Source organism: Ascidiella aspersa, chromosome 1, assembly GCF_963924565.1.
Source record: "Ascidiella aspersa chromosome 1, kaAscAspe10.2, whole genome shotgun sequence".
NCBI classification, from domain to species: Eukaryota; Metazoa; Chordata; class Ascidiacea; order Phlebobranchia; family Ascidiidae; genus Ascidiella; species Ascidiella aspersa.
The window spans coordinates 8,726,500-8,739,805 of record NC_139447.1 but is presented as its reverse complement, the minus strand read 5'-3'; the positions used below and the strand labels follow the sequence as shown (position 1 = coordinate 8,739,805).

The window sequence follows — 13,306 nt, the reverse complement described above, 5'->3', positions numbered from 1 at the left end:
CTTTTCCTGTAGTCTGATTCTCGTGCTATTATTGAAGCGCCACCAAAATCAATTTGGTGGTTTCGAGAAACAGCATGGTATGAGAGTGCAGACTTCTTTGCGTCGTTATTTGCCACGTCCCTTTGGTGTTCTTTACGGCGAGTCTTGAATGACCTTCCAGTCTCGCCGATATAGACCAAATTACAATCCGCACAGGGGATTGAATATACCACACCTCGTTGGTCAAAGGAACTGATGGGATCTTTGGGTTGACTAAGAAGCTTTCGAAGAGTATTGGCAGGTTGCACACCAACCGCTATACCGAAGTCTCCCAACATACGTCTTAACACATCGGTTAGTTTTGGTATGTAGGGCAACGTAACAAACCCATCTTTTTTTACAAAACTAACCTGCGTGGCAACAGAATTCGGTCGGTCGTGGAACATCCAGTTGGGGTAACCGTTGGACTTCAGGGCTTCGTGTACCTTTTTAAGTTCCACCTCGCGCTCAATGCTGTTAGAACATAGGCGTCGCGCCTGGTCCTCAAGTGATCGCACGACACCTCTCATTTGGTAAATAGGGTGATGCGAACGAAAATTAACGCGCGAGCGTTCAGTGTCAATCACCCTGACGAAGGCGGCTTGTATAGGTTTCCGAAACGTTGGTTAATAATTACAATTACCAGAGGAGCTGTTTTTGATTTATATTACCATGCCTGGTAGCAACAGTTTATATATTAAGACACATTATCCGGAATGAAAAAGAATGAACAATCTTTTGTCAATTCTAACGTTACAAGGTTAAAAAGACATTAACATAAAATAAAGGCTAATGGCGTTTAAAATGATTATCCAATTACCTATAAAGAATTTTGGATGTCAAACTTTACACAGACAACAGACAGGCTTTTAAGGGCGGCTTGCTTTACTACTGGTTCTTTACAAATGGCTCTATTTTACAATAGCATTCTGTGAACCTTAGTTTATACCCGCTTAGGCCTATTCTTTGAACATTCAAAGGCATCCGCTTAATGGCCAAAATACATTGTATGTGTGTGTTCAGCTTGTGTAAATGCTGTATCAAACAGCCAGCATTTTTTGTTATTACATGTACAAACATTTGGCTATTAAACGGACTTCGCCTTAGCTTTATAAAAACAATCAATGACTGCTAAAAGGCCATAAACTTCGATGGCATGCTACAACGGTTAGCATTATACAAGTCATCATGGCCTTTTGTCGCCAAGCAAGTTAAATTAGGAGCTTGATAAACTACGCACGTGATGGTTTTGCTGAATAATTTCCGGCCACCATAGCTCATAACAGTTCTGTGTTGTTAAAAGGTCAGCAATAAGTTCATTAAATACGTGACAGGACTCGACAAGAACGTCTCTAGTACTTTTGAACATAATGGTTGGAGGTTATAGTTTCACGTAATAAAAATATCAAATTCCATACAGAAGTAGGTAGCATTTTGAACATAATAACTGCTGCTAAAAATAAAATAAGATTCGACCACTCTCAACCCCAAATTTATCATGCTTAGCTAAATAAACATCAGTCTGATAATTTTTTAGTGGGAACACTGGTAACGACTTTCACTTTTTACAAACATTTCGAAAATAGCTCATGCAAGGATGTCCGATGCAGACATTTTATTTCGATATCGATGCGGGATAGTTTAACAAAAAGGATCGCAATCCGATTCGATTTAAATAACGTCATTATTACTATGCTATCAAATGACGCTGTTACTCAATTAAATGTCGTCATTACAACAATTAAAATGAAATTTTGACATTTAAAAGTCTTAATTTATAGGTTATAAGGTTATGAGCCAAAAACTTGCTTTGGCGCTGAGAAACTTAGTTATATTAGGTTTTCTAACTAATTTTTAATTCAAAGTAGAAATCTTTGCATGGGATGAAAAATCAAGTCTGAAAAACCGATATTAATTTGGCATCGCATCATACCACTGAGCATAGAATATCGGCTCTGATACGAAATCATTGCACATCCCTAGCTCACGTCATCAACAAAACAAAATTCCAGTGACTGTAAAAAAACGCGACCTATTCACCTTGGACGCGGTCAAGTGACCTCCAGTCGAGACGTAAATGGCGACTGTGGCGAAAATGAGGAGGCGTGACGTCACAAAGATCATCGAGAAGTTGCAGGCCTTCATGATCGACGACACGGCCACTTTGCGAATTTCCTGCCTGCACGAAAGAAGAACGAAAAGTGAAGTTAAAATTTAAAACGGCAAAATACTCGGTTCGGACACTTTGCCGGAATGTCGGATTAAATAAATAAGTACCTTTAAGCAAGAGCTTCTTTTTATTATACTATGTCTGGCATTACTAGTATATTTACAAATGCCCGTGTATGTGCGAAGCATTGTCAAAAAACAGAACTTAAAATGTAATTTAACTTAGATTACGATAAATTTAACTTGTCGGTCGGATGTAAGGGAGTGAGCGAGATGAGGTCAATATCCGTTGGCAAGGAGGGAGTGCTGTGAAGCGTTTCAGGACATGGCGCAATTTCCCTTTATGCTCAGAAGTTGCGGCATGTGGTTTAACGGGTTGCGTAACACTAGGTAATTTATAGCATTCGCCACGGCGGCGGTTCTTTGAGCTACCTTAGAGTGCGAGAACTGCTTTCTGAAGTGATTTTTTCCGCAATTACGTCAGTGCTTATCAAGCTTTTCCGTTTGCATACCACTTAGTATATTTACTTTCGTAGCGTTCCATCTGTTTTTTAACATTTCGCTAAGTTTACTGACGTTTTTTTAAAGTCTATAAAGCTGCGAATTTTAGATTACGGAGTAATGTAATGCGACAAATGGAGAATCTAACCAACGGCAGCCTCATAAATGTTTCACATTTTAGATTCTTATTACACTTTTGGCGTTAATGTATTACACGTTTTTTACGTAGTTTTTTTTACGTAATGACTTTTTTGCCTTAATTTATTGCATTTTTTGCGCTTCGACAAGAACGGCTAAAAGCCGCTTGAATAATTTTTGTTTTAGCATTACAAAATCAACATATTTGCAACACAAATTACAGAATAAAAACGTAGCTGTTTGCTGTTCAAGTGGAGTTAGGTAAACTGTCCTACATTGCCTAATATTTTTTGCTTTTATATGATTCAGCCTGCGATCACACAAAAAGCCCAACATATCACCACGAAAACTTTATCAACCAATCGTGCTAATTTTACGTAGTAAGAATATCAAAGCCCATAAAAAAGTAGGCAGCGAAAGTGGTTACTATAGTGTTCCCCTTAAAAAATTATCAGGCTAAGCAAATTTTATGCTAAGCATGAGAAATTTAGGGTTTAAAGTGGTCCAATCTCATGTTTTTTATTGCGTTTTTTGTTAAAAAGATATAATAGTACCAGACACAGTGAGAACACCAAAGCCTATATACAGAAGTAGGTAGCATTGTCAATTGTGAACGTTTCGAACATCTCGCTACTCATTCACAATATCTTTTTAGTTTTTTGTTTTTTTGTTCGCCAAACAATAGATCCCTAAGGCATCAATAGGTAATACAGCAGAATAAATATCAACAAATTTTGTGACGGACAAACAATTTTTACTTAATGGCTCCGATGTGTAAGGAAATGATTCCGTAAAAGTCATTTAAAGTCATAAAGTCATTACATATAACATCCGCTATATGTTTATTGTTTGTTTTAGCAAAACGAGGAAAGCTTATGTTTCGCCAAGAACCGATTGGCTGCCTTTTGGAAAAAATACAGGGCCCAATAGTAACCATCTAACACCACACATATACAGGTTTAATGGCTTTGCATATAGCAGCCATAGCACCCCAAGGAAAATGCCTTCAAGCATGAAATTTCTGCGTTCTTATCTAAAGCGTAGGTCGCAGAACGATCGATCGTTTAAATCGCAAAAAGATAAACGGGCGATATAAGAGATTATGCCCGATTTAAGGTATGACCGCATAGCCTGTGTGTGGCGTTATTATGGCGCTATGACAATAAACCGCGAGTACAATGCCCTGGGCGAAATCTAGATGGCACAAAGTCAATGTTACATTGGTCTAGATTTTTCGCATGCTGTCACTAAATGGACTTCGGTTGGACAAACGGTAGCGCGGGTTACGTGACATGACGCTGCAGATTTTACTACTAACATGACGAAGCACATTCTCACCGAAGTTACTGTGGGTTGCGTAACCTTTCAGAACAAGAAACTGCGCGTAAATTGATATTTTGTAAGTTTGTGATTACTCTCATGACCAATCCGAAAATTTCAAGCTTGGCTGTTTCTACTTTTTTTTTTTTTTTTACACGTTTTGGACGCAATTTTCAAAAATCAACATGTGCAAAAAAATTAGAAATGTAGTGTTAGGCCCTAACATGGCTTTCAGGATTATCACTACTATCCATAAACGACGCGAAAGAGTGACAATTGCATTTTAAGCGGTTTATAAATGTGACGTTTAAAATCGTTTAAGATATAACGATAACGTGGTCGTTTGGAGATAAAATAATACTAAGGCCATTTTACCTAAATAAACAAAGCATAAGCACAGTTGCTTAAAAATGGTTTGCTTCACTTTCCTCACATCAAAGGGCAATATGTCGGGTATCTTCGAAAAGGCAGTTATATAAATCAGTTGACCTAATCAGGATTGTGCTACAATTAAGCAAGGCCAGAAAACAACTACCCTGCGGTGAGGATCGAACTCACGACATCGTTCATTTGGGACCGTTGCTCTACCAACTGAGAGACACAGAAACAGAAGGGAGCAAGACAAAAAACAACCGCTTGATCCGTTTGTACATACAACTTTATGTTAGGTCATCAACAACAGAAGCTTAAAATACCGAAAAATAGAAAATACGCATTTGACAACGTAATGGTCGTCCTGCGGCTTATATTAAGTCAGGCTTGAGCGCTCGTATAAAGGCCGCAAACAATTACTGACACTTACCGCAAATTTAAATTGCAAACTAAGCTCCATTTCGGTTTATCATGCAGCGCATTGAAGCGTTCAAGGCGTTTCACCACTTATTACACGCCGTAAGTATATAACAACCCGACTGTTTTGCTGTCCGCGGTTCGTTAAGTAAAGGACTTAAGAGAAACGGGGTTTGGCGGCAAGGCTTTTACCATAATGACGTCATTAAATGGTAAGAACAAAGAACATGTAAATACAGTTACAGGTTTGTCGCTGTTTGAACGTTTATCTTGCAAGGGCGTTTTTCGTTTTTCGTTTCACTGCGATCTTAAACTTTAAGCTTACGACTACACAAAGGTTTAGCCCGGAGGTAATCGGCCACACCTTGCGTATAGCGTGAAATAACTAAAAAAAACGAATAGGTGAAGTGCGTTTTAGATAAAATTAAATAAATACCCTTGATACACCTATAGTTATTGCAAAATTGGGACAAAATAAAACAACACTAAATAGAAAAAGCTGATTATATTATACGCGAAAGGATTTAAAATACTAAAGGTCCGAAGGCAATATTTTTGGTACTTCGCTAATACTAGGAAATAGGTATTATGGCCAATTTGAGCGGACTATTTTTTTTCTTTTGACAAAGAACTAACTTTTAATAAGAGTTAAATTTGAAATAAGAGACACTAAGCAGTTTGATCAATTGTGAAATGATGGCCTAAAATCACAGAACATCTTTTTAAGATATTCAATAATTTTTGTCTAACATTTCACCAGCTCAAAATATAAAGCGTCACTAGTCGTGTTTTAATCGCGACTTTTTCTGAAACGTGACAATTGTGAACTTTTGTTAACACTATACTACACACCCTCTAATGCACATACAGAACACCACTGAAAGAGCACAATTACCGAATATGCCTATTGCCTACCTTCGAATGGAACCGATCAGACTTTCAAATGGCTTTTCCCAGGTGTACATCTTGATGACGCGCATCGCAGTTAGGACCTCGTTCATAGTTCGTACTCGCCTGTCGGTCAAAACCGCCATCTTCGCTCTGCGAGAAAATAAACATACAAATAAAACTCCAGACAAAAATTCGGTAAAAAACGCACCAATCCAAACCGAAAAATAAATTCGGCAATAACTAATGTCCAGAAAATACATTTTCGGCACTATTAACTTAAAGCAAGGGGTTCTAAAACTAAGGTTTAGGACAGCAATTGGGGGGTGCCCGATCGGGATGTCCGATAATATCGGATCGGAATATATATTCTAAACCAGGTCGTGTTATCGCCAATCATTCGATACTACAGGGGTATAGTGAGCGACAAAAACGGATTAATTGTGCATTACGTCCAATTGATTTACTTTCATAGCGTATTCCACCTTAAAAGTACAGTGTTAGAACACTGAAACGTTTATTGATAACTTTTTAAAAATAAATTTACTACTTAACAATCTGGAAATTATTACTTTGTAAGTTTAAATTATAGCCTCTGAACGCACAAGTTTTTCGGCCATAATTTACGTAAGTAACGAAATAAAAAAGTATCGTAAATCTCTAGTCCAGAACAAATTTCTCATATTGACACGATTTTCGACAGCAATCTTTTATATGAGGAAAAGCAGGATTCTTTGGTAAACATCAAGTGTACTTAAAGCGAAAATCATTGCAATTATAGTATATCAACGTGCACTGTTTTATTTACAAACTACACATTTCACCTCAACGTATCAAGTTACGTACACGCCGTTATATTTAGAACGAAGCTTTAACAATTAACAACAATAAAACGGTCTGTAGTTCACCTGAGACGCGCAAACTGCCTTCCCAGCAAGCTTTGAGTTCCCATAAAGACAAACATGATAATGATGCCAGCCAACGAAGAAGGTCCTAAATCTTTCCAGAGCAGGTAAGTTATCACCAGTGAGGTGACCGGGCTGATCCATATAAAGTGCAGGAAAAGGGTAAGCTGTGAAGTAAAATTAAAAAATGTCAAAAAAAATGATAACCTATAGCAGAATTGGACAGCTGGTAGTAGTTCTAAAATGAAGCTCTTCCGGCAATATTTTTTACCAACGTTTCGACTACCTATACAGGATGCCTTCATCAGGGTATGCAGCGAAACAACGTGAAGTAATACAACAGTGGTGGTGTTGGCATCCAATATGGCAGATGAAAGCGTTGGATGAAAGTACCGGAAGAACTTCTTTTTAGTGCACTACTAGCAACAGCATATTATGAGGTAGTTCTGTTTTGCTTGAGAATGCGATCAGAATTAAGTTGGCAAAAACTAGAAGTTGGGCTTAAATTTAAACTAAAATTACCCATCGTTATTTAGTGAATTCATTCCATATCAGGCCTATTTTTAAATATTATGCCTACAGCACTTGATTTCTGCAAAATTGACATAATATTGTATCTTTTTATTGCATTATTCTGAAAAACTTTGTATCTCGAATATTGGTGAAAATATTTTTATTTATTCATTGTGCTACAGAGAGGAGGCCTCAATTTTAGTCTATATTTAAAAAAATATATAATTAGTTTACAGGTTAATAATGTTTGACCTTTTCATGGGCTTAATATAAACCCATTAAACACATGTACTAACGACGTTTTAACAATTGAAACATGCTATATAAATAAAACTCAACAACAAATGGGTAATTACCATGTCAAATCTCATGACATCAGTGGCACCGAGATTAACAATCTGGCCTGTTGTGGCGCTGGCCAAAGCTTTCTGGCTGAGGCGGAGAGTCTGAAATAAACAAATGCAGTTTTAAACAAGTAGATTGCAAATTTGGAATTTAAATACCCAAAAGCTTTTATTGCAGTAATTAAGATATATGTATAACATATGAAAGCAGTTTTTTCTGAGGTGTTTATAGCGCCGATTTTATGAAATCATCTTTGACACATGCCAAACTAGGTTAAATTTTGATGAAATGTTAAACTAAACGACCATTTTACAAAACTAATTATATTGTATTCAAAAATTGCAATTGTTTTCTTTGTTTAATAATAGTCAAGTCAAATAGGTCAATACAAAGTTTTAAATCCAGCCGGCGACATTCAATACCTACAGTTCTCAGGCCATTGTTTGCCAATCCTAGAGAGCTATCGGTCCCTAACTGAAAAAAGTTTGTTGACCCCTGCGTCAAAGGATTATGACCCTACTTTTGGAATCATTGTGCTAGCATCCTTAACACACAACCAATCCAGATGACTAGTGAGTAGAGAAAAAGCCAGAACTTTAGTACCACTCACCTTTTTGTACATCAGGGCGCAAGTTCCTGCCCTTATATGCCATCCCATCCGCTGTAGGTTGAAGAAGTATATGTGGTGAAATAGGCTGATGAAGAATGGCACAACAAACATGCCGGCCGCGTAGCAATAGGCATTCGTTATCGGTTCCCTGCCCTCAAAGTATCTCAGGATGCCAGCAATTAGCAAAGGGTTAATCACCATAAAGACTTCCTGCGAAAGTTGGAAAGAAAAGTTGTCTTCGTAAACTGGCCTGATACAGTTGGAGGATAGGCTGACGTATTTGACCAAAATACATACAGATAAACCCCACAATAGTAGCTTTGCCATGGTTTCTACCAACATTAGGAAAGATAATAGAGCTGCCTACTTCTTAATTTTTTTTTAATATATTACAAAACAATTAAAAAAAAACGATTATTATCAAAAATTCTTATAATAATATAATGGCAGTCTTCTACATATATTTAACCACATCTATAAGCAAAAAAACAAGATTTTTAAATTATATAATATTAATGCAATGGCATTCCGCTACATATATATAATTACATTTACAAGTTTATTTGATGAAAAAAAAGAAATCACTTTTTGATGTAATGAATTCAACAAGTGTTTTATTTGCTTTCTTACCTCTAAGCAGGCAACTAAACCAAAGACCAGCCAGCGAAGAAAGAAAGTTCGACCAACGGCTTTAAAAAGACTTGGCTTTTTGCCGGTGGCATGATATGCCTCAAGCTCTTTATTCCAGTTTCTGAAAATAACAAAACAATTTTAAGCTTAAGTTATGCTTTGATAGAGTGAACAAATGTTAACAATAAAAGATAAGCTATAGGGGTGTTACAAATGATAAACCAGGTATTTATAGAGAATCTTTCACCAAAATCAGTTCGCCTAATAGGGGATTTCCTGCAAGGCTAAAAAATAGTCTGTGGTGAGGTTTGAACTCTTGACCTATGCTAACCTGAAAGGTCAAATACTGGTGCATAGTTCCATATTGATTTTAATTGAACAAAACCTGCTGGTTAGGCCAAATAAGCTAGAAAACCTTTCCGAGCACACACCGTATATCATTTATGAGTATGTGATAGTTAGGGATGTCTGATAATATGAATCAAAGCCGACATCTGATGCCAAGTGATAGTATCAGTTCTCTGAAACAGTGCCAATCTGATACCAAATTAATTTGTGCAATTTAGTCATGTGTTGCATTTTAACCTAAAGTTTTCCACCTTCAAAGGCAAATTTCCTTGAAAACATTACATTTAAAATTAAAGATAAACTAGCACAAAAGCTAATTTCACCCTAATAACCTAAAAATTATCACCATTGCATTTTGATGTATTTTGTTTATTTGACTATAGCAGTGTTTCTCAACCTTTTTTACTTGGGGGCGCACCTAGAGACATATGAAAACATGGCGGCGTACCTTGCGAGCGAAGCGAGTGCGAAATTTTTGAGGTGTACCGGTATTTGTTTTAAATTGCTTGCAATTTTTAATTAATAGGCTTTTAAGTTTCAAATCTTTAAAAGGACTCTTTAAATTGCTTGCAATTTTTCATTATAATGGCATTATATAGGAAGTTGCAAATCTTTAAAGGGAGCCTTGAGACCAAAATTGGAACAACATCAACTTTGGAATAAAAGACAGTTAGGAATAAGGCGTACATAGGACTAATATCTAATAGTCGTAATAATGACGAAATTGGAATCAGACCCATATGGCCCAAATAAGGCCTATACAACCTTTGTCTAATTCCAAATCCAATGCATAACTATCACTAACTCTCTTCATATTTTCAACTCTAACCAAATTGCTAACATCACCCATAAGCCAAAACAGGTGCAAAAAATCCGTGGCCAAAATAGCGGCGTCCAAATGTTGACAGCAAACGGCCAATGCCAGACAGGTTGTCCCCAATCATCCTATACCCTTTCCCTACAGTCTTAGGCGTTATTTTGTTCATTTAAGTCTTATTCAGATTAATTTTGGACTTATTTTAACATGGTCCTATCTAGACTATTTCAGATCTTAATCTGTTGTGGTTATTCCTGCAAATTTGGCGTTATTATGTCGGTGGTTTTATTACTATGGTATTATAGATTATCTGATTTAGATATTGCTGCTTTGTAATTCTTATTATGTTTTCTACTTTAAAGTACTGTGAAATCAATGAGCTAAGCTTAATAGAAGAGTAAAATATATATATATATATTTGTTGTTATTTTTTTTTCTTCCTTTTGCTCGCGGCGCACCTGACAACCTTCCATGGCCCACCACGGCGCACCGGTTAAGAATCACTGGACTATAGTAATGACGCCAATGGTATCAGATAAAATTGCGAAACTTTTTTCCAAAATACCGGGTATTAGACACCCCTAGCCCTAATCATTGGTAAGTACTACTTTATTAGCGCTAGATCATAGGGTTTACCATGTGAATCGCATTACTCAGCTGCTGTTATAAATAAATAATACTAATTTTTATGTGTTGGTTATTTAAAGCAAAAAAAGTCAAATAAATATGGTAAACAGTAAACACCTTTCAAGCTTGTCGCAAATGGTGTTCGACTGATCCATTTTAAGCAACTCAAACATGTCAGTCTCTTGTAGATCGCGCTCTTTACCTTGCCGGAAAAACCCATTAAGCCACCTGAAAGAAAAAGTTTAGCGTAAATATAATGAATAAAGCCATGTCAATTTACTTAAATGAAATTCAATATATTGACCATATTTAACATATTAGGAAAAATCTTCAATCTTGCAAAGAAAAGAGCAATACACTTTATATATTATAAATTTGAAGTATGTCAGAAGTAAATTATTAAAGTTTACTGTAAAACCATGTTTAACACAGCAATAACACTATTGAAAACGTTAAGTAATTAGAATTTATTTATTTCAATAGTTCAAAAGAAGCACTTATCAGAGATGTAAACAAGTCATTTTAAAATGACACAAGTCGCAGTAGAATTATTTGTAAAATAAACATGTAGTTAAGTATTTTGGAGAAAAAACAAGACAAGTCAAAGTTATCAATTACCCAAGTCAAGCCCCAGTCAATATATTATTACAGCCAAGTAAACTTCAAGGCAAGTCATTGACATAATAAATAAAACATTAAACTATTAAAATTGACCACTACATCATTATCTTAAGTCAAGACAGCATTGCTTTTTATTCAGATTGTATCTAAATCAGGGATCTAGTTTCACTTTAATGTTTAAACACACACATAGGCAACTCAACACTTTATAAATATTTAACAAAAATACCAAATTTAAAAACAGTATTTACAGCTTACCAAAAGGTGATCATGGAAAGGTAGTTAGCATTTTTTAAAGGGTTACTTTTCAGCTCCTTCTGTTTGGTGACTTTCATGTTGCACACATACAAAAAACTTTAAATATTACAAAACATTTAACGAATTATACTGGGCAATAAAGAAACTTGTGTTACACAAAACACCTTTTTTATATCTGCTCAAAAATGATTCAATAACATTTATTTAAAAAATACAAGGCAAGGTTATTCAAGTAAAACAATTCCTTTACAAATCTTTAGCTCTTTCTGGAATTCAACAATGAATTATAAATTCATTATAAATTTAAAACTATACCCAAGTGAATACTTAGTAATTACCAATTCCTTTTTACAAACTATTTTTCTACAATTTTTTATAGGGTTCAATGAAGGTTGTTTAATATTTATGCTTCAACATGTGTGGCAATTGAACCTTTAGCATGCTTAAAGACTAAATTTAGAATGGAAACAAAAATCCTTAATGATTAGTCAAATAATGTACCAAGTGAACTTTCTGAAAAGTATAGCAGATCTCGAGAAGACCTGGTATAGGTGCAGGGCAAAAAAGGGGGGTGACCAGCTGTACCAAAAGTCAAAAGTGTACCACACCAGGAAAACCCTGCTGCATATTCAATTTTCGAATTGTAGGTTTGATCTGTTAAAACCAACTTTTGGTGCATTTGCCATACTTTCCACAGTGGCCTAGTATAACTCTTGCCAATTATAGACTTTGTCCCAAAATGATTATTATCGTAAAACATCTTTAAAAGTTAGATACCAGTTGTAAATCAACAATTATATGGCTTAAAATACAGCACACAATCGATAGATTCATACAAAATCTAACTTATTTGTCTTCCACTTGACTACAATAGCTTCCTTCTTATAGCATTAACGCGGAAAGGGGCATGCATTTAATCACTTTAAAAGTCGGGTAGGCCTTTTAAAAGAGCGATTCGAAGAGGCTGGCAAATATATAATGACTTTAAAGCCAGAGAAATGCAATCGCCTCTTGCCTACTGCGTGCGACGATACTGCCAAGCCAAGCCAAACTAAAACTCAGAAATCTACAGCTGTTCCTTTTACTTTTTCTCGGTATGGCTTCGGGGGATTACCCCATGACCTTTGTTCGTCAATTTAAAAATGCACACTTTCAGGAAAAAAATAGGCATGTTAGGACCGCTTGCGTTATTTAGAGTAAACTTGTCAAGGAAATCTTAAACTTGCATTTTCAAAAAGATTCAAACACAATTTTTTAAGAACTAACTTAAGCGGTCCATTGTGCTAGTAAAATATAGTACTCAATTTACACCCGATCCGTTAGAAATTAGTGCATTTCTAAGCAAAAACGTCTACGATAATTAGGGCATCCAATGGCAGAAAAGTCTAGACTTTTAGACCTAGGTCCTGGCAATGCACTAATTTGGACCTTTAAAACTCCCAGCGTAGATAAATTGAAAATATTCGCTGAACATTCACAAAAGATTACAAAAAGTGTGAGATATAGCATTAATAACACTTGACCCACCCTAACCCAAACGCTAACCCGAACCCTAACCCAAATAATGTGCGTTAATGTAATAATTATTTGAATGCTGGTAAAAAAGCCCAAACTCGGGTGGGCTTAAGATAGTTTCTCGTCTATGGTACCATAAGATTGTTACGTCACAAATTGAGGTATTGGAGCCTAAAGCGTTTATGTTATTATGTAATTATTAATTCAATGCACATTATTTGGGTTAGGGTGCTGGTTAGCGTTTGGGTTTAGGTAGGTCAAGTATTATTAAACTTAATCTTTTGAAGCACATTG

General features: G+C 35.9%; 1 protein-coding gene across 1 annotated transcript in view; it reads right to left on the bottom strand.

Moving 5' to 3' along the window:
* LOC146167081 (ATP-binding cassette sub-family C member 4-like) overlaps nt 1–11,628 on the bottom strand; it is a 37,806-nt gene extending 26,178 nt beyond the window's left edge. Inside the window, exons 1-8 of the mRNA XM_083391051.1 lie at nt 11,498–11,628; nt 10,736–10,846; nt 8,827–8,947; nt 8,197–8,406; nt 7,598–7,687; nt 6,732–6,895; nt 5,851–5,976; nt 2,059–2,197 (exon numbers count right to left, since the gene is read on the bottom strand). Coding sequence (XP_083247177.1) covers nt 2,059–2,197; nt 5,851–5,976; nt 6,732–6,895; nt 7,598–7,687; nt 8,197–8,406; nt 8,827–8,947; nt 10,736–10,846; nt 11,498–11,574 — 1,038 coding nt within the window. The 5' untranslated portion in view covers nt 11,575–11,628. The remainder of the gene's footprint in view (nt 1–2,058; nt 2,198–5,850; nt 5,977–6,731; nt 6,896–7,597; nt 7,688–8,196; nt 8,407–8,826; nt 8,948–10,735; nt 10,847–11,497) is intronic.
* Nucleotides 11,629–13,306: the final 1,678 nt, after the last annotated feature.